Source organism: Ascaphus truei, chromosome 1, assembly GCF_040206685.1.
Source record: "Ascaphus truei isolate aAscTru1 chromosome 1, aAscTru1.hap1, whole genome shotgun sequence".
NCBI classification, from domain to species: domain Eukaryota; kingdom Metazoa; phylum Chordata; class Amphibia; order Anura; family Ascaphidae; genus Ascaphus; species Ascaphus truei.
Genome location: NC_134483.1, coordinates 496,232,553 through 496,259,983, shown reverse-complemented (window position 1 = coordinate 496,259,983; position 27,431 = coordinate 496,232,553). Strand labels below are relative to the sequence as shown.

The 27,431-nt window shown below is 40.2% G+C and overlaps 1 protein-coding gene across 1 annotated transcript in view; it reads left to right on the top strand.

Moving 5' to 3' along the window:
* Positions 1-3,109: 3,109 nt before the first annotated feature.
* Positions 3,110-27,431, top strand: part of LOC142465166 (ADP-ribosyl cyclase/cyclic ADP-ribose hydrolase 1-like) — a 69,597-nt gene continuing 45,275 nt past the window's right edge. The window contains exons 1-4 of the mRNA XM_075569125.1: positions 3,110-3,575; positions 11,792-11,921; positions 15,865-16,000; positions 17,707-17,789. Coding sequence (XP_075425240.1) covers positions 3,349-3,575; positions 11,792-11,921; positions 15,865-16,000; positions 17,707-17,789 — 576 coding nt within the window. The 5' untranslated portion in view covers positions 3,110-3,348. The remainder of the gene's footprint in view (positions 3,576-11,791; positions 11,922-15,864; positions 16,001-17,706; positions 17,790-27,431) is intronic.

Here is a 27,431-nt window from a genome sequence, read left to right as displayed (position 1 = left end):
GATGCTTCGAGCTTTTATAAATGCTGATGGAAAATTAAAGTTAATTAAAAGGGGAAGTACAACCTAGAACTAAACTAAACTAACGACAGTGACATGTTTAATAGGTTAAATATAGCAGAATGACACATTTAAAAAAACAAAAACAAAACTGAAACGTATTTTAAAATATACAGTTGTGTGAAAAATAAAGTACACCCTCTTTGAATTCCATGGTTTTACATATCAGGACATAATAACAATCATCTGTTCCTTAGCAGGTCTTAAAATTAGGTAAATACAACCTCAGATGAATAACAGCACATGACATATTACACCGTGTCATGATTTATTTAACAAATAAAGCCAAAATGGAGAAGCTTTGTGTGAAAAACTAAGTAGACCCTTACTGCTTCCATAGGAAATAAGATGCTAAGTAGCAGACAGGTGCTGCTAATCAAATGCCCTTGATTAATTGATCATCAGCAAGTGTGACCACCTCTATAAAAGCCAAAGTTTTAGCAGTTTGCTGGTCTGGAGCATTCGGGGTGTGTGTTAACACAATGCCGTCTGTCCGACAGCTAAAGCTTGGCCGAAATTGGGTTATGCAACAGGACAATGATCCCAAGCACACCAGCAAATCTACAACAGAATGGCTGAAAAAGAAAAGAATCAAGGTGTTGCAATGGCTCAGTCAAAGTTGAAATGCTTTTGCTGGACCTTAAGAGAGCTGAGCATAAACAAATGCCCACAAACCTCAATGAACTGAAGCAACCTTGTAAAGCAGAGTGGGCCAAAATTCCTCCACAACAATGTGAGAGACTGATAAAGTCATACAGAAAACGATTACTTCAAGTTATTGCTGCTAAAGGTGGTTCTACAAGCTATTGAATCATAAGGTGTACTTGGTTTTTCACACATGGCTTCTCCATTTTGGCTTTATTTTTGTTAAATCATGACACGGTGTAATATGTCATGTGTTGTTGTTCATCTTAGGTTGTATTTACCTAATTTTTAGATCTGCTAAGGAACAGATGATTGCTATTATGTCCTGATATGTAAAACCATAGAATTCAAAGTGGGTGTACTTTCTTTTTCACACAACTTTATTTTTAAACTTGTAATACAGTATTCACACTTTGAGAAAGCGCACAGCGCGAAACATGTCGGTGTGACCAGCCATTCTCCACCTTTTTTACCCTCTCTCCTCTCAATAATTTGGTGATGCGGCGCAGCAGCTTTTTGCTTCCCTTTGTTACATTATCTTTGCGGACCTGCACACCTGCAAGTGAAGAAAACTCCCTAGTTGCCACAGCAATCAATGGATGGCAACCCAACATGTTTTGTGAGTATTTACTCATTATTATGGGCTGAGCTTTGTGTATTATCACAGTATTAGAGAAAACTACTTACGCTAATCAATTAGGCCTGGCTGCTTTGTACTCTCATTGATGTTTGAGCCAGGTAGGCGTTATCCTCAATTCAACAACCCATATGGATTTCTGATTGATGGACACTCTGCAAAGGGCACATACAAGTTATTCCCTACATTTGTTTCAAAGAAAGAAAAGGAATGATTGTTTATTCATCTTTCTTTCACTCATTTGTGTTGTTCTATGCCCTACTGAGCCCCAGTTCTCCCTATCTCAGGGAATGATATCCCTTCTTATGGTAAATGAAAGCTTGGTCAGGGAAGAGGACATTTTTAGACACATTTTTCTACAATAGATGTGTGTAATATATATATATATATACTGTATATAGTGCTTTAGATCAAGGGTACGCAAAAACATTTGTTTGTGCCTCCCCCCTTACCTTTCATCCGGTATCGGCAGCGTCATTTGACATTGCGTTTCCATGGCATGCAATGCATCGCCAGAAGCTGCCGGAGAGACGGTAAGAGACATACAGAGGCCTCACGCGATCCCCCAACATTTTATTTAAATGTTGTGAGGAAGTGCACAGGACCTCTGTAAGCGCCGTGCACCCCCCAGAAAATTTTGTGAACCCCCAGTTTGCACACCCTTGCTTTAGATAAGAGAAAAAGTTCATTACAAGAAAATATAGTTACAATAAATTCAGAACAGTTTCTTAAAATAAAATGAGAAAACAAACAGAGATCCCTATAGAGTATGTTACCATACAGTACATAATAGTTCTTTCCCAGAGAGGGCACTGGAGTAGAAGATGAAAATTCACATGTCTGATCCCAAAACATACCTCTTGTGGAATTCTAACATAATTAAAAAGTAGGTCTTTTTATTCTAACTTCCCTTCATTAAGAACACCATAAGCCCATCCCTGTCGTAAATCAGCTACTGGTTTGACCGTTTCACAACTTAGAAGAAAAAAAACCTTTCTTGATATTTAAAGTCTGTATAAATATATAAAAGGCCTCATAACTTCATTTCTTTAACACTTAGACAGACGCCATCTTTCACGATTGCGTCTGTGCTCTATATAAAGCATGCTTGCAAATCTGACAGCCTAATGTCTATTTTGCAGGAAAAACAGTTATCTGTCTTTTGCACCTCTTACCCATGCAGTGTGTGGTATGATTTGATTAGTCTAATTGCAACGGTGACAGATATCCATTGGTTACTCTTATGAATTCCGGTCAGGTCCTTAATTTCTCATATATAATATAGTCTTCCAACTAAGTTGTGACCTGCTTGTCACCTCTCTCAGTGATGCACAGGGGATATCTCAAGAATATTAGTTTCCTTTGGGGCTGACCGCCCTGGATCTGGTGATTTGTTCACAGCTTTCTAACATACATATTTCACTTTTAGTGGACCATCAGGGATAGCCCCCCAATTAAGCCCTTGTTGTAATACCTCATGTTATTATCATGACAATTTGCCAGACAAAATGCTCATGGATGGCTTTTACAGTCTTTATCTAACAGCTTTCTGCAAAGTAATGATGATGCCATCCCTAGTAAAACCAATAAGCAGAAGTAAATTATATGCTTTAAACCAGCGCCCCTGGCCAATTCATTTCCATTTTTCACAAGATGCAACGAGTTAAAAATAAATAAATAAGACTGTTACTTTAAGGGTGACTTACTGTAAATCTTTTTTAAGGAAGCCAATTCCATTAAGAAGTTGTGCGACACTGATTTGTCTGCCCTGCGAAGTTGAACTGCCCCTTTAAAGAACAGAACGCACATCTGTCTCTAAGACTGTGAACGGAAACAACAAGAGTGAGTGGTGAGAGCTCAGAACGCAGGCAGAAAATAAATTCAGCTGAAGCTTTTGCGATTTAGCTGCTTGACTTCTTAGAATTTGAGTAGGTGGGACATTGTGAAACATAAGCAATTAGGCTGCTCAGAAAGTTGCCGAACTGTTCAGTCGTTTACTGTAAGCCATTATGCCCTCTAAATGTACGTCTTCTTGGTCTTGGAAAAAGATACTGCTGCTGATAGTGGGATTATTTATTTCACTGGTTATCATTGTGGCAGCATGCATTGTTATATATACTAGAACTCAAAATCAGCTGGAAACAAAAAGCTGGAAAGGCAAAGGCACCTCTAAATATCTCAAGGAGATTATTATTGGAAGATGCTACAACTACTTGACAATAAATCCTGCCATTGGGTAAGTTGGTTTTTATTTGTACGTAGTATTTCATTGTGCACAACACTTTTATGAACACGCAGTGCATTGCAGTGTTCTGCGAATATATTCGACTGCTAACAATGTACAACTTTATGTGCTACTTATACCGGGTGCAGGGTGTTTAGAAAATCAAAATAAGAAGGGGTAGATCCACAGAATGTCATCATTTTTACGCTAATAACGCTCATTACCAAAATTGGGAACGGACATTATTTTTCTTTATTTTAATGGGTATCCTCAAAGCTAAAGAGTTGCAAAAAATAACGTGCATTCGTAAAAGTAGCAGCGCTAATAACGGTAATTGTCATTTCTCAGAGACGCGTTCACCAATGCACTGCACATACGCATTGGTCAAACTTTAATGCACATTATTAATGCATGCGATCAAGATGCATTAATCATGTGCGTTACCAAATGCTAATGCAAATCTTGTTAGAATATTGGGAAATGTGACATATATATATATATCTTATATATATATATCTTTGTATGACACGTGCACCTTTTTTGTAAATACTCATTACATTGCTTTTGGGCTATTCCCAGAAAAAACTCTATGATAATCAGTTTTGATTTTGGAAATATTGTAGCGTTATTCCCATGTGCTAACATGAGCGGAGGTGTGAGGATTATAACACAAGTCCCCCTTGGGGATACACAGTGCGGATATCGACACATAAAATGGCGATAACGTTACGCAAAGAATGTAACGCACTTCTGAGGATTTACTATGGTGATCTCCAAGAGTTCGTAAATAAAACAGGTATCCTCCACTTTGGATTCCATATATCATGTGATATCATGTGCTGAACACAAGTCCCACTTTCTCCTTCCTTATCTGTTGTTTCTCTTACAAGGATAGCCAGGCAAAGGAAACAACTTTCTACAGTATACTGATTGGGGGTGCTAAACTTGACACAAGTTCATCTCCTACCCCACCACTTTTGGCAGCAGGATAGGGAAAAAAACATTTCTCTTGTTCTCTCAAGAAGAAAGTATTCCACCACACACACACACCACACAAAAGAGGGCAGACCGAGATAGACACACACTAATCCACAAGGATGAAGAAAATAAGACGCAAACTTAAAATAGTGACAAGTGACAAATATACAGCTGTTTTAAGTGCAATGTTCCAATACTTAATGTGCATTATATATCAGGTGCTGCCAAAAAACACTTGCATTTTCCCAACTGCAATAACCAAGAAGTGAATAAAATGTGTGTTCATGGAGCAAACTGAATAAAGTGAATAATAAAGTGAATAATAAAGTGATTGCACGGTAATAGATAATACCAGCCTGCTGAGTGATGTTGTGCAGTCTTCCATTGAACCAGGGTCTCAAAGGTTAAACCGCCATCAAAGATACATGTAGGAAGAAACACATACAGAAATGCTGGTGCAATAACGTTTTATCTCCAATCAACAAAAAACACAAAAGGGATACAGTAAACTCACACTCTCCCCCAAGGTAGCGTGCAGGGAGTGACTTGGGGCACAATCGAACCCTAACTCCGCTCTCGTCAGCAGCTTGTACTTTCGTCCTGCCTGGTCATCCACACAGAGTCTCTCCCGTCTGCTTCTCTCACCACCAGGCACTCCGGAGACCTCTGACGTCAGCGCTGGATTGTAGAGGGGTTGGTATAGTGGCCTCCAAGGTCCAAAAAGCCCAACTAGTTTTGCCAAATCAGTAGGCTTGCTCTGGGGTTATGCTGGGATCTGTGAGGTACCATGTCTAAGGTACTGCCGAGAGCGGAGTTAGGGTTGGAGTGCGCCCCAAGTCACTCCCTGCATGCTACCTTGGGGGAGAGTGTGAGTTTACAGTATCCACTTTGTGTTATTTCTTGCTTGGAGATAAAACGTTATTGCACCAACATTTCTGTATGTGTTTCTTCCTACATGGCGGTTTCCCCTGTGAGACCCTGTTCAACGGAGGAGTGCACAACATCACTCAGCAGGGCTGGTATTATCTATTACCGTGCAATCACTTTATTATTCACTTCATTCAGTTTGCGCTGTGAACACACATTTTATTCACACGCTAATCCACAAAGCTCTCTTCTGTCCATGCTGTTTCCTCCTCAGGGTCCATTGACCCAGTAACCCTCCATATGCCCTTTCGTCAATAACCACACAAATGCCATAAATAAGGTATAAAAAAAATGGCCACAGCTTTATTTAATATTCCATACAGGATATCCCCATATTCCACCATTAGGCTCTTATCCATTGAACTCCTGATCCACCATACCATGGTTTACACCAGCAGCTCCCCCGGCCTGACATCCACAAGCACCTGCTGCTGCTGGCCAGACATGTCCCTACTACAGCACCAGTGATCATTTATGACAACAAAGTGAAAATACAGTTGCTACCACAAAATACACTTAATCTAGTGGTAATTCTATTCCACCACATAATAAGTGAAAAAAAGTTGTGATATATTAAACTCGATAGTAGCGCTTACGTCAAGACAATGTGCACATAAACCTATATACACGTGAATACAAGTGTATATGTGAATCAAAAATGATAAAATGGGGACTTCCTGCTCAAACCCTCCAGAAGGGGCCAACTACGGTAGTCCTAGTAAGATATGGGTCTTCAAATTCCAGGGGGAGCCAGGGAGAACAACAATGAGAAAAAGAAAACATCATAGTGCAGATGCCTTTGAAAATAGTGAATTAAACAAGTGCCTTGGCTCCTATAAAGTGCCTACTCGCAGTGTGGTAGAATAAAATGGGCAAATCCAAAACGGTGTCTATGTTCTTCCTTAGAATGGAAACCAGAGGATAACCTGGAGGACTGGTACCTCAGTAGAAGAGCGAATAGGACACCATAGCGCAGATCGATTTCTAAAAAACTTTATCTCTAAAAGTAGTAAGAATTCATCTCGCAGACTCCGCATCCTATATGGCTCCGTCGGCACATCCGCCTTCTCATGCCATGCTTGCATCACTCGCAGTCACCAGGACGTCACTTCCATTTGTTCCACAACTTCACTTCCGGTTTCGTTTTCCACAGGGTAGTGAATCTAGATTTACTGTAGTATCCAGAAGTCTACACACTCAACGCATTTCACTGTTGGTAGCTTCGTCAGGAGTTTGTACCTCCCCCCTCACATAATGTAGTATGTGTAGTATGTTCAATGAAGACTTTAATTGGTAAATTGCTTTCACATTGATTCAATTGGTCAAAGTTATACTGTAATTGGCCTTTTTGAAATAGTCAACAACAAAAGAAAAGACATTAAGTATATACATTTTTTCTACCAATAATAAGATGCATTGCTCTCTTTGTGACATTTTCAACTGTGATCTCCATATCTATAGCTAAGCGAATATGTCATTTTGGTGTACAGACTCATTCATATCAAGAAATTTAGAAAACTCCCCCAGACATGTATATTGTTCTCTTTTTCTTCATGTCTTCCTCATATTGTCCAATGGGGCTTTTTTTTGACCATATGATACAATTTTGTAATCACTTACTATGTAAAATAAGCATTTACATATATATATATTATATATATTATATATATATATATATTTGTTAGCAATATCTTAGTGTAATTATCTTAAGGACTTATGCATCCTTCTAAGAGAGTCACCTTTGATCACCACCTTGACATACAGTACATCTCCTTGTCCATTCCCATTACAATATATTTCATGTGAGATTATTCAACAACTTGTTTATTAATGACCTTGAGGTTGGCATCGAGAGCAAAGTCTCCATCTTTGCTGATGATACTAAATTGTGTAAGGTAATAGAATCAGAGCAGTATGTAATTTCTCGTCAGAAGGACTTGGAGAGACTGGAAACGTGGGCAGGCAAATGGCAGATGAGGTTTAATACAGATAAATGTAAGGTTATGCATTTGGAATGCAAGAATAAAAAGACGACTTACAAATTAAATGGGGATAAATTGGGGGAATCCTTGATGGAGATGGATTTAGGAGTGCTTGTAGACAGCAGGCTTAGCAATAGTGCCCAAAGTCATGCAGTAGCTGCAAAGGCAAACAAGATATTATCTTGCATCAAACGGGCAATGGATGGAAGGGAAGTAAACATAATTATGCCCCTTTACAAAGCATTAGTAAGACCACACCTTGAATATGGAGTACAATTTTGGGCACCAATCCTAAGAAAAGACATTATGGAACTAGAGTGAGTGCAGAGAAGAGCCACCAAATTAATAAAGGGGATGGACAATCTAATTTATGAGGAGAGGCTAGCTAAATTAGATTTATTTACATTAGAAAAGAGGCGTCTAAGAGGGGATATGATAACTATATACAAATATATTTGGGGACAATACAAGGAGCTTTCAAAAGAACTATTCATCCCACGGGCAGTACAAAGGACTTGGGCCATCCCTTAAGGTTGGAGGAAAGGAAAGGGTTCTTTACAGTAAGGGCAGTTAAAATGTAGAATTCATTACCCATGGAGACTGTGATGGCAGATACAATAGATTTGTTCAAAAAAGGTTGGACATCTTTATAGATAGGAAAGGTATACAGGGATATACCAAATAAGTATACATGGGAAGAATGTTGATCCAGGAATTAATCAGTTTGCCAATTATTGGAGTCAGGAAGGAATTTATTTTTTCCCTTATGAGATATCATTGGATGATATGACTCTGGGTTTTTTTGTTTGCCTTCCTTTGGATCAATAAGTAAGTATAGATATAGGATAAAGTATCTGTTGTCTAAATTTAGCATAGGTTGAACTTGATGGACGTGAGTCTTTTTTCAACCTCATCTACTATGTAACTACAGTATGTAGCTATGTAACCTCAGAGATTTCTTTCAATAAGTCCATTTAAACTGCGGTATACCTGAATGTACATTCTATACCCTTTGCATGACTCATTTTGTTTTACACTTCTTTTATAATGCGCTTTCCAATGTCAGACCTGTCACATTGCCTTTCTCTGCCCATTTTCTATTCATGTTTGTGTATAAAATCATTTGCGCAGATAGAATCAATGGGAAAGCAATTTACCAATCAAAGTCTTAAACGCACATACTACATATACTGCATCATGTGAAGGGGGAGGTAGAAACTCCTGACGAAGCTGCGTTGAGTGTGTAGACCTCCGGACTCTGCAGAAAATCTAGACTTGCTACCCTGTGGAAAACAAAAAACTAAAGTGACGTCCCGGTGATCTCTGGGGATGCTGGCAAGGCTCCAGAAACCAGGAAGGCAGATGTGCCATTGGAGCCATACAGGACGCGGCGTCGGTGAGATGGTAACATGCCCTCAGTACCCAGTGTATAGTTAGCTTACTTTTTAATGCTTTTAAAGAATGTACACCTTGCGAGTATGATTCTTACTACTTTTATAGATAACTTTTTTTAGAAATTGATCTGTGCTATGGTGTCCTATTCGCTCTTCTACTGAGGTACCAGTCCTCCAGGTTATCCTCTGGTTTCCATTCAAAGGAAGAACATAGCCACAGTTCTGGATTTGCCCATTTTATTCTACCACACGGTGAGTAGGTACTTTATAGGAGCCAAGGCACTTTGTAGGAGAAAATTCACTATTTTTAAAGACTTCTCACCATATCTTGAGCCTCCAGCCTCATGGTGAGAATCTCCCTTGGACCTCCTCCCATACCGCTGTGATCAAACAAACCTTACACTTTAACTTATTAGGGAAGATTATGGGGGGTGGGGGGGTGATTCACATCCTCGATTTTACCTGCTGGTAAGTGCCCCCCTAAATAACTACACCCCTAACTACTGTAACCCCTTTCCCACTTGAGCATCAGTCTTTTTTAATTCAAGTACAATACAGTACAAGTACTTTTCTATACTGCACTTTCATTTCATCATGATGCTTATACTGTATGTTTTATGTTCGCGAAGAGTGTACATTCCCTGACTATATACTGCACTTTATACATTGGGAATTCATTGCAGATAACCCTGAAGTCAGCTAGCATACACAAATCCCTTTTGGGGCAGAGAAAGGGAAACAGAAATATTATTTGAATCCATGCCCAATCTGGAATCATTTTAAATAACATTTCTTCCACTATATGTAACCATTTATACCTATTCTAGATTAGCTAAACTATAAAGAAATAAATATAAACTTTAATCCAAACAGATAGATATGGGGCTCTTGACTTGTCTAATGAGTAACCCACGTCAATGCATATTGATGCAACAATAAAAAGTACCAGTTGAAAGCATGTAACAAAGTTAAGTAATACTATGGTGGATACAGTATATCCAACACATTAGATTGTAAACTCTCTGGGGCAGGGATTGCTTTTCCTATCACTGTATGTGATTTTGTGCTCGATGCACTTGTATAATTTTGCCCTGTACATTAATACATATGTTACAAAGCGCTGCATAAATTGTTACATTGTGAAAAGGCAGCATTTACACTGCACCACAATCCGTCACAAAAGTACAAAGTGAAATAGGAATTTAAACTTTTTAAAAAACAATTTTTTTGTGTATGTGTTACGCAGAGATGTCAACCCCCAAAGATCGAAACATTCAATTTTATGACACAAAATTGCATTTTAATAGAAAAGTACTTGGGTGGGGATGGGGGGGGGGGGGGGTGTTTTGGCTCAGTGAGACTCCACTGAAGTCTATGAGCCTGTTAATGCTAAAATTCAGCGACGCTCACTTTAAATGGTATCCATTTATATCGGTCTCTAAATTAGGGGTTGCTTATTATTTATTTAATAATTTAATTTCGTTAATGATTAACCCCTTCGGTTGAAGGAAGGCCATAAACATTGTCTTGCAATGCTCTGCCAGCCTTTTTATAGCTAAATTCTAGACACAAATGAATAAATACAGTAAATAAAAGAAGTCTGCGACACTTTGAAATAAATAATATCACCAAGAGTTACACTTACAGTATTTATGTACATACCACACATTGACTTTTTGAGACTGATAGACTGAATTTAGTATACCCATATATTTTGTAAAAATTCTAAGAGTTCTATTGAAATGGGAAGAAAAGATGCATTCATGCTTATGAAATAATAAATATAGAGATTATGTTATTTTATTATGTTGAAGGAGTGTCTCAGTGAGTAAAGGCACTGACTACAAAAACCTTAACACTATATTTGAAGCAGGTGAGCACGGTTCAAATCCCAGTGTCAGCTCCTTGTGACCTTGGGTAAGTCACTTTATCTCCCTGTGCCCCAAACACCAAAATTAGATTGCAACCTCTACAGGGCAGTGACTCATTGTGCCTGCAAAATTCTATGCACTGCATACGATGTCAGCACTATATAAAAAAAGATGTGTTATTATTATTATTATTATTATTATTAAAACAGGCTGGTTTACCTTGGTTTCTCTCTTGATTCCATCTGACCATCCCAATGTCATATATACAGTATGCATAAACACATTCTCTGGATGGGCTCTGAATAATATCTTATGTGCTGTCAGCATTATATTCTTGTATACACAACTTGTGATCTACCGCTCACCATAATATACATATATACATTATATCTTTATATATATATTTTTCCTGCCGGTGCAAAGAGGATAGCGTGAACAGACAAAAACATACAAAAGGAGGCAGAAAGTCCTCCTCAAAGATCCTCATTAGGTGCACACAGAGCTAGGAGTAAATAACAAGGTTTGAATACCAGATATATAAGTAGTTCAGTTAGCCATAAGGTACAGGTAAGCAATCGCTCCCAGCACTGTGGGAGAACAATTGCCACTAAAAGCCATGTGGCAAAAATAATAAATCATTAAATAATATTCAAAATGACACACAACATAAAGCGCATGCTCTAAACTAACTATAGCTTTATGTTGTGTGTCATTTTGAATATTATTTAATGATTTATTATTTTTGCCACATGGCTTTTAGTGGCAATTGTTCTCCCACAGTGCTGGGAGCGATTGCTTACCTGTACCTTATGGCTAACTGAACTACTTATATATCTGGTATTCAAACCTTGTTATTTACTCCTAGCTCTGTGTGCACCTAATGAGGATCTTTGAGGAGGACTCTCTGCCTCCTTTTGTATGTTTTTAGCATTATATTCTTGCCATGTTTAGAGAAATTACAAGTTCTTGAAGAAATGTGCGGCTGTATTTTTAATAAGGGTGACGCTACATAAAAACATTTGTGGCAAGTGAATGAAACCTCTAAATGTTGGTGCAAACATTGTGTTCTTCTATAGGGAGAAGGATTGCTATGGAATCTGGGAAGAATTCGCTAAAGCAGTATATCAGAAAAAGCCATGCAACATTACAGAGGAGAATTATAGGCACTTAACGGAACTGGCGGGACAGACGATACCTTGTCATAAGGTGACAAAAATACTTGTGTTTGGGTGATGACCACAAACAGTCACAGTTCAAACTATGGGAGCAAATGTTGATAGGGAAGTATTGTAGATCAAAGTGAACTGAGAACCAGGATGAAAGGTAATGTTCTCTGTATTGTAAAGTACATGAGAGTTATACATGAGAGCAGAGGGAGAGTGGGTGATTTTTCTTGCTCTAATATTTAAGCTGGAGGGAGATCCCTCTTTCCCTTCGCTAGAGTGGGTAATAATTCTGAGCAAAGTACAGTGGTGCTTCATGTATTGAGAACAAAAGGGAAGCTGAGCAAACCAAAAGAAATGCAATAATATATAAAAAGTTCATATAATTGACTGATTACAGTCACACACCATCCGACATTTCGGTGTACAAACACCTGAAGAAGGTGTAATCAGTCAATTATATGAACTTTTTATCATTATTGCATCTCTTTTGGTGTGCTCAGCTTCCCTTTTGTTCTACATGCAGTTACCCTGACTAGGTTTTTTCTGCTTGCAGCACCCACTACTATTCCTGTTTGTTGTTCTTGTTCCATAGAGTTGGGGCATCCCAAGTTGCATTTATCTTGACTCTTGTGTGTTTAGCTTCATATATTGACACATGGTTTAACTTTACTATCAGAATCTGATATCTCTGCAGAGGTTGATCTACTCGACAATAAAAAAAAAGTAGCAAATCTCCTTTGAGTGAGACAAAGCTGAGAGCTGCCAGACACCTGGGAATATCTTAGAAGAATGACTATTGATATATCCCATTTACTTAAGAGTGCTACATTAAGTCATCAGTTCTCCAGTTGGAATTCCTTATAAATATTCCACGTATTTTGAGAATTTAAATTAAAAAAATGTAAACGAAAATAACGGGAAAGGACACAAAGATACCCCTTATTAATGTGTGCACACTTTAACCTATATCATCTCTCATTTTATTATTATTATTATTATTAATATTATTAAAGCTTCTCTATTTAGGACACTAGTTCTATTCATAGCCTTTTCAATATTATCTAGATCATATTTTCTCCAATATACCAGCCCCACTTTATCACAGCAAAGAGGGATTTGGAAGGAGACAGAGATACCCGTGTAGAGATTCCTGAGCCCAATCTATTGATACATACTTTTAACTATGGGGGCCATGTAAGTTTTGGCATCACACGACTAATTTCAGAGTTGACCTTTTACCTACATTTAGACATATTGCGCTATGTTATATCTTTTACATTCCGGTTTTGATCTGCGCTGCCCACATCACGAAGAAATAAACTTGAACTACGAGTAAGGTTTATTTGGGGTTTTGAGTAGCGATCCTATTTTTATTCACGTTTCACCTTTATTATTTATTTTATAAGTATTTCCCGATACCACATTTGTAAGCACTACTTAAATATTTGCTTTTTAGAGTGTCTTGGTGTTTTTTGTTACGCTTTCACTGAGTAATATATTTGTAGTATGGCTGCCGGACACATATCCTTGAATTGGCACCATAAGGTGATCTCTCCAACTGTGCTTAAGGAGAGAATGGTAGCTACTGCTTCCTTTTGTTAGAACTTCCTCAATTGCACAGAATAATGGTTAGTTACTGGTATCACTAGAGTAGGGGTGCGCAAAGTGTGGGATGTGCCCCCAGGGGGGGCAGGTGATTTACAGGCGGGGCACAGTGACTACAGATGTCCCGCACTCTCCCCCAAGGCACTTAAATTAAGTGCCGGGGGACCGTGCGAGGACTCTGCAGCTTCTCCTACCTGATCTTCGGTAACCGGCGTCAAATGACGCCGTGGGGTCACGTGACTTCACATGACCCCACTACGTCATTTGATGGCGGAGCCTTGCAGGAGGAGTGGGGGGCGTGAGCTGGGAGAAGGCAGGGGGGGGCGCAGGGTCAAAACTTTGCACACCCCTGCACTAGAGTTAAGTCACCAAATAAATTATGTTTATCAAAAACAGTGATGCTCAAGACCCCCCAACAGGCCAGGTTTTCAGGATATCCCAGCTTTAGCACAGGCAGCTCTATCAGAGGCTCAGTCGAAGACTGAAGCAGGGACTGATTGAGCCACCTGTGTTGAAGCAGGGACTGATTTAGCCACCTGTACTGAAGCAGGGATATCCTGAAAACCTGACCTGTGGAGTGGGCTTGTGAACTTGAGTTGAGCACCCCTAATCTAGACCATATATGAATATAAATCTCTAAACTAGGTGGCTATCAGTAAAATCACCGTTGCTGATCTTCCAACTTCCCATCACAATAGATTACTTTTCTGTGACTGATTATTACAAGTCTCCAAATAGAGCTACTGATGACATACTGTACATACTATCTCAGCTAGCATCTATCGGTGTGCTATATACAGTATAGACAGATACATGAACAGCACACCTGTGAGCTTGTGATTTGTATATGTGACAAGGGTTAATACACACAGCTATCTAGCTGACCCACTTTTCTTCCCTGCAGAGTCCCTCAAATGATATCTCCCCTCAATCCATCACAAATATAACCTTAAAACGCGGTCACCACCAAAGATATTATATTATCAAGATCTAATTGCAGAGTCTTTGGTCCATGTTTACTAAGAAACAATTGTAATTAACACACAAAAATCTATTGTAGTAAAATGTGTCTGAAAATGCAATTACTCTCTTCAAAGTGTGCAAAGTTCAATTAGGGCCCCCAGACAATACTTATTACAGTTTAGATTTAATATACAAAGGTAGTACAATGCTTAGCTACAGAAAAGAATAGTACAAGAAACATACAGTACAATATATGCAGACAGTTTCATAAAAATAATTGGATAAACAAGCAGAAAATCTAACATACGTTACCACATAACAATATCAGTTTACTCCAAGAGGTCGAGGAGATTGGAATGAGAGAATTCACATCTTGTTGACATCAGACACTCCGCTGTTGAATTTCTACCTTCATATCTCTAAAAATCCTTTCATTGGAAACTGGATAAACTCACCTTCTCAATTTCAAGTGACATCTTTTCTGCTTAGGGAGAGTAAAAGTTTTTCTTTTGAATGAAACAAATTCTGAATATAGAAATGTTCTCCTAACTTTATCCCCGTAATTCCTAGAATATTTTGACAAAACTCATTGCATTCGGATGAATTTGCATCAATGTAAAGAGACTATTTTTGAAAGGATTAATTCTATGTTTGTGAGAGAAACGGATATCTGACCTTTGCTTCCTCACAATCGTGGATTGTTTAGCACCATTTAATTAGTCTGATGGCAAATATTACAAAGATATATTTGTAATTCTTCTGAATCATGTCTTATCCACGATATTTCATATAGAGCAAACTTAAACAGACATTTGGACTGTCTTCCTGACCCCACCTTCTGGGTTCTCCAGACCCTTGAGGAATGTCTTTTAATACATGAAAAGGGCCTTTACTTATTTCCACTGTCAGAAAGAGTTGTGGGTCTATATTTTAATCACTCCATCATCCCCAATCAGGTTGTTCTCAGATAACCCCACTCCTAGACAAATACAGACAACCAGACCAGGTATTGACCTCAATTAAAACAATACATGTATTTTTAAGCTGTAACTTGTAACTCAAGTTATCTGTGCAAATTTATTAAAAGACTAAATATTTTCATGGCCTTATCATGACAGTTAACATAAAATATTTTACCCCAAAATGCATTTAAACCGCTGGTGTAGCTTCAAAAACAGAAATATCAGTGACATTTGAAAGTGTAATTGTAAGTACAGTAAATAGAATCTTTGTGATCATGTTGTAATGATGGGAACAAAGTGTGTTCATAGGTTATCAGGTTGTATATTTGTAATTTTTCATTTTGAAACCATGTATAACAAAGTCAGATATTTTGTACGTTGTCTGAATAAATCCATACATTTAAACAATCTCCATATACGTGTATTGTTTGCATGATTATATTTCCTCTTCAGTCACTACTGTGGAGTAAGACCAATTATCTTGTTCACCGTTACACAAAAGCAACTCAAGATTTTCTAACTCTGGAAAACACTCTGCTGGGCTACCTGGCTGATGGCCTTTCGTGGTGTGGGAAGTCCCATAGTTCAGGTATGTATAGGTTTATGTTCATATTTTAATTAACCAGATACAGCTGAACACCATTATAACGCGGTGCTCGGGTTCCACCTGATGCGGCCGCGTTATAACTGGGATCGCTGGGGGAGGGAAATGGTCCCCATCGTGGGGGGGTTGATGTAGCGCTGTGCGTGACCGGGAAGCCCCTTGGTTCATGAGGAGACAAGCCCGCAATGACAACACGGTGCACGCGACACCTGCAGGAGCGGGGCAAAGTGAAACCTCCTAACCCCCCACCCCTGGCCCAAACCCTCCCTCCTGTCACCCGGTGCTGAGTGGGCAGCTCCGGACTGCAGCATGTCCCGGATATTATACGGGCCTCTGCTCACCCCCTCCTCCTACCTCCTCACCTCCTCCTCCTCCCTCCTCACCTCCTCCTCCACTCAGCTCACCCGAATGCCCAGCAGCAGCATTGTGCTGAAACGGATCCACATGGTAAGTGTGTGTGTGTGGGGGTGGGGGGGTCAAGACAACGAAAGAGTTAAGAGGAAAGCTAGCTGCAGTCATTCCAAAAATCCACTGGCTTACATCCATAGGTCATTATTGGGGCCATCTTTAATGCGGCCCGCGGATATTCCTTTAAAGCAATATTTTTCTACAAAAAGAATATAGTATAATATGCAAGTAAGGGAGGAATTTTTAAAAAAATTTTTAAAATGAAGGTAGTTTTTCCCCCTGTTCTAGGATTTTTATTCCGATTCATTGCAAAGGAGCAAAACTCTTTTCCAGCCCTGGGAAGACATCTTCACAGCATGCTGAATGGGGACCTCAAATGGAAATTAGGATTTATAGTTGCATTAACTTTGGCATTGTAATAATGTAATGTAACAAATTGTTACCAGATTAGCACTAGTCTGCTCTCTTTGCTACAAATACACATAATATGTAGTATCCATATTTAAACATATTGCTTGCTGTATTGCCACCATTACTAAGGTCACTATTCCAGGTGTGTGTGTGTGTGTGTGTGTGTGTGTGTGTGTGTGTGTGTGTGTGTGTGTGTGTGTGTGTGTGTGTGTGTGTGTGTGTGTGTGTGTGTGTGTGTGTGTGTGTGTGTGTGTGTGTGTGTGTGTGTGTGTGTGTGTGTGTGTGTGATATTCAAAAAATTTGCCCCCCAAAATTTTTGTTTCAACGGGAGCCACGCTCACACCGCTTTATAAGCGGATTCGCGTTGCAGTGAGATTCAATACTTTATTGTCAATTTATGACGTGTGCAATGTTGGACATTACATCTGACATCTTCTTAACACCTACATCATACAATAAGTTAATTATTTTGCTGCCAAGGGGGTTAGATGCACCTTTAGTAAATTGAAAGAAAACGAGAAAAGTGTTGATTTAGTTATGAAAACATTTACTGTATGTGTCCTTTTATAACATTGTGTCCAGGTAACCTCTTCCCTAACTCCTTCTGTAATAAATTACAAAATCCCAATTATCAATCAATTATATAAGTGTTAGTAAGGTGATAAGTCAGCCTTCGTAACTGATATTGCCTTTTCCAGGCCAGAAGTTATTAAAGGGCAAGAAAAGGTATTGGGCCCAATATGGTGGTAACTATCATTGACTTGAATCAGGCACAAAACCCTGCATCTCGCTTTGATGACTCTCTGCTTAAGTTAATGACAAAACAACAGTTTCAGATGGTTGATACATGTTGTGCAATATCTTTTTTGCAGGGATGAATTTTCAATCTTGTCCAGATTGGAATGAATGTGATAACAACTCTGTGTCCTCTTTTTGGAAGATGGCATCTGCTGCAGTAAGTGATATTAACTGTATGAGCCTGTATTGTGTGACACAATGAGGTGTGGCCTGTTAATTATTATTGTATTGAAGAAAAGCGCACTACTAGAACATCCCACTGGTAAGAACATGATTTTTGGACTGAATGACTTAGACAACTGGAAAATATGTTATCTAGCTTTACATGTTCCCACAATTATTTAAAATGCAGGCTAAATAAAATCTGCATTAAGATGTCCCCATTTTTAAAATATTGTAGTGTCGTTTAAAGTTCTAGTAACTATATGGGTCATGGAGAAGTTTTTATTAGCGGTGAGAGTTCTTCATAGATTAAAGTGTACTGTATAGTGCTTTTAAAATTTTACAGGTCTCTTCGGGAGTACTGTCACAGTATACATGAAGAAGAGACCTGTGAGATTTTGAAAGATTTGTTTACTATAACTTAAAGAACTCTTCTTTTTTTTCTGGGGTGCTGGGTGGGGTTTTCCCATTGGTAATCAGTTGTCCCCTTTTCAAACAAAGAAGCCATAGCACTCACACTGCATTCTCCTCCTCACTTTTAAAGCTTTACACTCTTCTGCCCCTCCTTACATTTCAGCCCTAATTTCTCGCTATGCACCATCCCGACTCTTGCATTCTGCTCAAGTATGTCTTCTTTCTACCCCCTTTGTATCTAAAGCCCTATCCCGCCTTAAACCTTTTTCACTGACTGCCCCGCACCTCTGGAATGCCCTTCCCCTCAATACCCGACTAGCACCCACTCTATCCACCTTTAAGACCCACCTTAAGACACACTTGCTTAAACAAGCATATGGATAACACTGTGGATAATACTGGACACATGATACATAAAGCGTGGACCCCTGCAGACGCACTTACCAGAACTCAATCCTACCTACCAATTAGACTGTAAGCTTTTCGGAGTAGGGACTCCTCTTCCTTAATGTTACTTTTAGGTCTGAAGCCCAATTTCCCATGATCTGTTATTTATATTATCTGTTATGTATTTGATTACCACGTGTATTACTACTGTGAAGCGCTATGTACATTAATGTGCTATATAAATAAAGACATACAATATAATACAATAACTGCAAGGGAAAAGGTGCGCCAGCGTGTCCTGCAGGGATGTGCAGCGTTGCAGGACCGCTCCAGCCCACCAAAACTTTGTGCCAAAACAATGGGCACACTCGTTGCAATGCAGAAAACCGGGGACATGCTGGATTCAAGGTGGTCTGTTCCCCAGCCAGCGCTGGGGACACCATCGGCCATCACCTCCCCCCTCCTCTCCACCACCGGAGCAGAGCAGGAGGACTGTAGGGGAGTATGGAGAACCAGGGGGAAAGTCAAGGCCATAGGGAACGGACAACCCCAGGCAACTCGGGAGATTGATATGCATAGTCACAACCTCGAGCACCTCCTCCTTTCAAGAGAACAAGAGGGAGGCAGGGAGACCGGTGGCAGAAGCATATTAGGGAGGAGGGGGTGCACAAGGACATGCTGCTGGAAAGGCACAATGGGGTCCCAGCAGGTCTAGGGGGGACACTGAGGCATCCAGGGAGCTTAAAGGAGTGTTAAGGGAGGTGGAGGGGCAGCTGGGGCTCAATTTTTCACAGCAGTAGCCTTCTCCCATCACACAACATGAATATAGAATGTCTTATGAATATTAGACAAATTTTATCTACAAATTTATTGTTGTATTTGAAAGGAGCGCTCATGTGTATCCAGGTAGTCAGCTGCCACTGGTCCTCAGACTGCCATAGCAAGCAGCATTCAACCAGAAAAAATATTAAGTGCCGGCTATTAATATTTTTCTTGATCTACACATTTATACCAGCCTTCCCTCTCCCACAGCGTGGAAAATTAATCAGGGCCCCTTCCACAAAAATAGTCCACAATCTAAATTAACATGGCCACTAAGTCCCTCTGAGGAGATTAAGACTTTCCACCAAGGCCGTTTTTAGCTATGTGCTTCCTGCTAGTGGAGAATGTAGGAATAGCCGAAGGTAAAAAATTAAAATACAATTGGTTATTTGCTTTAAAGTATCACACTAAGCCCACTTTCGAGAGGGATCATTTTTGGGGAGAACTTCATCTTGAAAGGGATTTCACAGTTTATAGATTGATAAAATAAGGCCTCGGGCATGGTCAGCGCTTATGCGCTGACCCGTGCTGAGGCGCGCTGCTGCTCGGCACTGAGCCCCTGCAGCCGCACAGAGAGCGGCTTTAGCAGGGGCTCGCGCACGCTTGCGCACGCTTGCGGAAGCGTATTTCTCACCGAGTCTTCAGATTTGGCGCTCGCCGGAGCGCAGGGCTGGTCACGTGAGCGGTTCGCCCAATGAGGGCGAACCAACTCTGTGACGTCACTGGCCCGCCCACGGACGGCGCGCTGTGTAAGGCCAGGGAAAGCACCGCTTTCCCTGAGCCTCAGCGCGCCTCCGCCCGGATACAACCTCTATGTCCCAGGCCTAAGAATGCACACCTACTTGCAGTACTTTAGCAACCTGGCGTTCCACACAAAAATGGCTCGCTGCTCACAAAAGGCAGCTGCTGCAAACTAATGAATCTTCACAAAGAGATATGATGCGGCACTCCAGTCTTAGCATAAATAAAAACACACTTTGTTGAAATATCGACGTTTTGGTGTATAATTACACCTTCATTACTATTTAGCCGGTATGATTCTAACTTAAGTTGTCATTATAAAACAAGCCACATCAGAACTTATTAAAGAAACCCATTTACACACTGTTGGTACACTATTGACACACTGTTTCCCAAATGTTCTCTTAATTAAATATGTATTATGACTTCTACAGTGTTTTAAATTGCTAGGTGCAGTAATGTCCCTTTGCTAGTTGATACCACCATTATTTGGGCAATGTAATTGTCCTTTAGCAGCCAGTTTCCTTTATCAGTACTCCTGATCTTATTACTCCAGTTGATGTCCGAAAAATGAAAATCACCAATAATAAAAATGTGTCCTAGTCTTGCTTTTTTTTCCATGTGCAATAGTAGTTTGGCTTCCTCAGTCTCGCAAATATTTTATGGTTTAAAGCAGATCCCTACCAACATTATTTTGTAGTTTTATCTCCACTGTAAATTTAAGTCCGCACAGTCTCTACATGTTTCCCCAACCCCTTCATCAACATCTTACCTTATAATAGGTTTCAAATCCAGTTTAACATATGAACATGCTCCACCACCTCTTTTATTTGCCCAATTCCTCCTAAAAAGGGAACAATCCACTAAATTAACTGTCCAGCCATAAGTTTCATTACACCATGTTTCAGGGCTGTCATATCATTTTGTTCCCCCATTTTATCTGCTGTTCTCTCTGGTTTCATGCAGGTGTGTTTGCCTTTATCTTTATTAGATACCCTGCTTATCTTTTTCAAACTAGCCCCATTCTTCATTAAAACAAAATCAACCTATCCCATCCTTGTCTCAATCTCCCTCTTATGGTGGACTCTTATGGGGATCTTACAGTTCAACACTCCTAGTAACTTTGTAATCATCATCCCTATTACCATAGAAGATCTCACTTATGCATGGAAATATAATATCAATGTTGTAGCGGACAGGTTTTCCAAATAAACTAACAGATTTCTTTATAGTATATGTTTTATAATATTACAGTATAACATTGAATAACATTCCTAAATTATCACATGATTTGGTCTCATAGAACCCCTGGTAACCTATCATGGGAACACAAAATAAAAATGGAATAGTACCTAGGATGTGATTTATTTTTTTTACGCCAAATAAGGGTTGGGTTATGGGATCAACTGAAACTTCTGATATATAAAGGAAACAATTTATATATAAAAGGGGATGTATCAATGTAAAGAAAAGGCAAGTACAAGTTTAGCTAATGACAGTGATGGTATCAAAACTACGTTATAGACTTTAATATATGAACATGATGTGTTTTACATAACCAGGATACTCATTTAATGAAGTGCACCATCAGTGCAGTTTAGCACATTAAATTTCAGCTGTAATAAAATGAACTGACCTGTGCAGCAACGTAACAATGGGTTTAACATTTGTTTTTTATTTTAGATATGTTTACCATAGCTTCCAAAATATATCTCCTAAGCTGGAAAATGTATAGGGAAACGATTCCCCAATGCGATGCTTCCAAAACCTTCAGAAAAACACATACTGTATAATAAACTCATTCAGTGGAAACAAAATGGTTGAGAAATCTCGAGCCAATAGAAAGGTGCAACATCATCGGTTGTGGCTTCCTATTGGATAACCCTTTGAATTCCTTTTGACACCCACTGGGCAGGCTCCGCCAGGTCTTTCAGACTCAAAAAGCGTCTCCACAAGTTGCCCTTTGTTCTCTAGACCTGGACAATTGCCCTTCCTCGCCCACCAAACTGTTTTCTCACCTCTGAACATCCTCTCTCTCCTTTGGACTCCGGACTATATGCAGACATGCTGGCGCCTAGGTAGATAGTTTAATACAAAATATATTTTGAGGTGACAAGGGCTGATTTTCGGCTGGAATGGATCCCAGTGGCAGGAACAGCAGGGACCGTGGTCGGGGTCACAAGCAGAGGTCGGCAACGAGGAGACTGGAACAGGATAATAGCCATAGCAGCAGTAGTAAACACAAGAACCTAGCAGGAGCTGAAGAACCTGTATAAACAGGCACTGACAGACAGGAAGGGGATGTTTATATAGGCAGGCTGAGAGGTAGATCACAGGTGTCAGTTTTCAGGGTCTGGAATGTTCCTTGAGAGAGCTAGCAGAGCAACAGTAATCCCGGTGGACAAGTATAGATACTGCAGGCTAGAACATGACATTACTACCACCCTCTCAAGAGTGTTCTCCAGACGATCCTTCCTATACTTGTCTGGATATCTCCGGTGGAAAGCTCTGACTAGTCGTGGGGCATGTACGAAATCTTTGGGTTCCCAGGACCTCTCCTTTGGGCCATTGCCGCCCACCCCCCCCCCCCCCAGTGGACCAGGTACTATAGTCTCCCTCTGTGTAACCTGGAGTCCAAAATTCTCCCCACAATGAATTCCTCTTCGCTATCCACAAAGACAGGATCAGGGGGAGGAAACTTCATCCAGGAAATGGATTCTCTCGGAATGGTTTCAGCAGAGAGATGTGAAAAAACAGGTGTATTTTAATAGCCCCTGGGAGTTCTAATCTAAAGGACACTGGATTTATCAATGTAGAAATGCATAATAGCCCAATGTATTTTTGTCCTAATTTAATGGTTGGAACATTCAATCGTAAATTTCTGAATGAAAGCAAGACCTTATCCCCAACGTGAAATTCTGGGGAGGGTCTGTGGTGTTAGTCTGCTGCTCTTTCGTACCGTACGTGAGCCTCACGAAGCGTCTCTTTGAGGACCTCCTGGACATCTCGCAGAATCTCAAGTTTCTCCGTAACTGCCGGAATTGGACCTGAAGATGGAAAGCAAGGAATAAAGGTAGGATGAAATCCAAAGTTTGAGAAGAATGGATGAATATGTGAGTTGTTGTACGAAAATTCAGCCAGGGGTAGAAAGTTAATCCAGTCATCCTGGATGTGGCAAACAAAACACTGTAAGTATTGTTCCAAAGTCTGGTTTGTCCTTTCGGTCTGGCCATTCGATTATGGATGATAGCTAGACTAAAAATGTAACCGGATTCCTAGAGAGGAACAGAAAGTTCTCCAAAATCTTGAAGTGAATTGCACCCCTCTATCATATATGATTTAATCTGGAGCCCCGTGAAGCCGGAATACTTCTTTCATGATCAACTTGGCTGTCTGGTCTGCAGAAGGGAGGTTCTGTGCAGCAATTAAGTGAGTCATCTTTGCAAGTCGATCCACTACTACAGGAATGGTTTTATGTCCACTTGATTTGGGTAGGTCAACAATAAAATCCATTGATAGGGACCCCCAAGGATGAGTAGGACGTGGAAGAGGCTGTAGCAAACCCACAGGGGATGCTTGAGTAGTCATGGTCCTAGCACAGATCTCACAGGAGAGGACAGTCTTTAACATCTTGTGATATTTTAGGCCACCAAAAAGAGCGGGACAACAGTTCCTGTGTCTTGAGAACACCTGGGTGGCCGGAGGTCGGGAGTCATGCATTAATTGGAGCACTTCTAATCTTACCTCTTTAGGGACAAACAGACGGTCCTTACAGTACATTGTTTGCTTACCATCATTCCACCTGACGAACATTTCATTCAGCTGGACAGTTATCCCCCAATACGGGAGAGGTTACTGCCACCTCTCCAGTTTGTTTGGGATCTCGGTGATACACCTTGTTCACTCGTACAGTACTTGCAGTGTTTATTATCATTTAACACTTCACATCTTTTGCTCACTACAACCGCATAGGTTTAGATATTTATGATCTAGAGTAGTTGATATATGTTATTTAATTGTTTTTATTATCTTTTTGTCCATTTTTTGATCTTTTGTTGAACAATAAATTATTATTTTTCGTACATTTAAATACCTACCTGAGTGCCCCGTTTTTGGAGTTTCATCAGTCTCTTTCTTTTGGATTTTGCACCTCTCTCTTCTTTTTCCACAGACAATCACTTAGAAATAGTTCAGCTTCTGGTGAAGGTTTATTAAGAAAAGTGTTGTTTGAAGTAGGCTCCCTTAATTTGGGTGAGGAGATATGTGGAAATGTAACTCCCAAAAAATTCTTCTTTGGTAGAATAGTTCCTCCTTGCGCTTTATCTGAATAAGGATTAGGTAATAACAGTGGCAAAGCGTCAGCCTTCCCATTCTTGGAGCCAGGGCCGTAAGAGATGTGGAATTGAAATCTTGCGAAGAATAGCGCCCACTTTGCTTGTCGCGCAGACAGTCTCTTTGCGGATCAAATTAATTCTACGTTCCTGTGATCTGTAAAGATGGTAACTGGGTGATTGGCTCAAGTAAATGCCTCTCTGAGAATGCAGCTTTTATCACCAAAAGTTCCTTGTCTCCGATGTCATAATTACTTTCCGCTGTTGACATTTGATATGAATAGAAAGCGCAAGGATGATGAGCATCTTGGTCCAATTCTCTGAGAAAGAATGGCACCAACAGCGGAGTCGGATGCTTCCACTTCCATGACAAATGGTAGTTTCGGTTTTGGATGAATGAGGATAGGGACAGAATGCTAGGTAAAAACCATCTCTAAATCCTCTCATTGAAGCCTTTGCTGTGTGTATTATAGTATATTCAAGTGACACAATGCAAGGTAAAAACCATATTTGAATGCTGTTTTCTTTCTACCCTAATCAAATTAAGCGTTGACACCTAGGCAGGGAACACCTTGTGTAGAAAACCATCTGTTTGAATGTGCCTCAGATGTGCTAATTAACCAGACAGAACCAAACTGTCAGGTGACTTTTTAGGCCCATATAAACCCAGTCAGAACAGCTAGTCTTCCTGCAGCCCATCTCCAAGTGGTCCATTATAAGTGGCAGGACTACTGAACAACACAAGTTTAAAAGGAAGGTCAAAAGAAGTGAAGAAGTGGACACCCCCAACTGGCCCTGATTCCTACATTTGAACTACGCTGGAAAGGAGGATATCATCTATACCAGACTGCATCATTACTGCTGTGATGCTGCCTTTACCATTTATATTTGCTGTGACTTCACTTCTCAAATTATGCACTTCTTTTTACCAGCCTCAGTATGTCTTTAACTCTATTCATATATCTCCATCTCTCCTTCCTTCACCACTTCTCTGTTCACATGAACTCCTTTCTTACCTGCGTCCTCTGACACCACACTATCCCTGCACTAAAAAAACACCCCTACAAATCATCCTCACACATCCTTATTCTATCCATGCTTCTCCTCCTTGCTTCTGGGGATATCTCTCCCAATCCGGTTCCCTGCCTTATTCCTACATGCACTCGTCCTCGCCTGCCAATTGCAACCTCTACTCCTTCTGGTGTCAACCCCTCCAACCTCATACCCATCCCCTGCCACCCTCCCTCCTCTCTCCCTTTCTCCTGTGCCCTTTGGAATACTCGCTCCCTTTCTAACAAGTGCCTCTCTGTACATGACTTTTTTCTCTCTCACTCTCTGCTCCTATTTGCTATAACTGAGACCTGGCTCACTCAGTCTGACTCTGCTCTGGAAGCTGACCTCTCTTATCGTGATATTTATATAACTAGTGAAATACCGCTCACCATAATAATAAGTAAATTAATAGAAACTATAGTTTCAGCTGGTGCAAAGGGAATAGGGATAACAGACATAAACACACAAGGAGACAAAGAGTTCTCCTAAAAAGATCCCCATTCACTGCACAGCAGAGCTGAAAATAATCAGGGTTCAAATACCCACTATAGATATAGTATAGGCTATAAAGGGTACAATTAAGTAACCGCTCCCAGCACTGTGGGAGGGCAGTTACCACTAAAATGCCCGTAGGCAGAAAATAATAAATACTTTATTGTTCAACAAAAATCAGCGCAGTAACAAATACTCAAAACTACCATAAAAACAATTAAAACTCATATCACGGGTGGTGAAGGGTTCAGGGATGTCTATGGTTAAATCCAAAGTAATATAATATACATCCCCTAACCAAATCCTTATCCTTAGTGTGAGACAGAAATGGGTAAATAGGGGTTAATTAACGTATAACAATGAACCCTCTTGTCTCAGGGTGGGGTGCTGGTATAGGTAGAACCGATGGATGAGTGCTGTAAATCCTCTAGTGATAGATGGCAATCGCAATATAAACAGCATATAAACAGCATGTGGTGCAGTGCATCTGGTGTGGTATATAGATCAATACAGCTCCCGTATGCAGTATATCACACAATAGGTACACCAGTATATCACACAATAGGTACACCATAAGCACACAATGAGCATTCGCATGTCGCAGCAAAATGGAGTGCTGTGCATTCAATAAGCACAATTGACCTGCACCATTCAAACCCAGCTCAACCCACCCCACCAACAACGATCAGGAACAGTCTCACCCGTGACTCCTCCTACACGACGTCAACGCGATGACGTCATGCCGACGTACGTTTCGCGCATAAGGGGCTGGCGCTTTCTCAAGGTGGGAGGTGATAGAAGGAGCAGCACTGCCCTCTTATATACCCGCATGCCGTGCAATTCTTAAAGGTACCAATGCCCTGCAATGTTGTAGTGGCAAATAGCCAACTAAACAAATAATTAAATAAAGAAAAACGGGGGGTGGTGAAATTGTGTATTCGGGTCACTGGTTTGTCCTAGGTTCATAATGTATGTGCCATGATATTTGTCCTCAATGGTACTGATCGCCATCTAGTTACAGTAATAGTTGGTTATATAGTCCCAACAGACAGATAGGCATTAACACGGATAGCTGAACAGTGGCATTCAGTTGAGGGTCAACATATATACTCATATAGACTGAAGTGGATGTATATAATTATCACAAACAATGTCGTGGGCACATATCTAGTTGATGATATTAAGGTATAGCAAATATCAGTGTCTGTAAGTGTAGGAATGATCTAACCTGAGCTGTCCGCCCGTTAGGTCAAAAAGAACATCTAATTTAAAGCTATATACCGGGATCCCCCTAAAATGAAAAATAAAGGTTATGTATATCTCATGTGCCCACAGAATGGTATCTACAACATATTACCCACAAAGGTGGTATCAATAACATGCTATATAAATGAAGT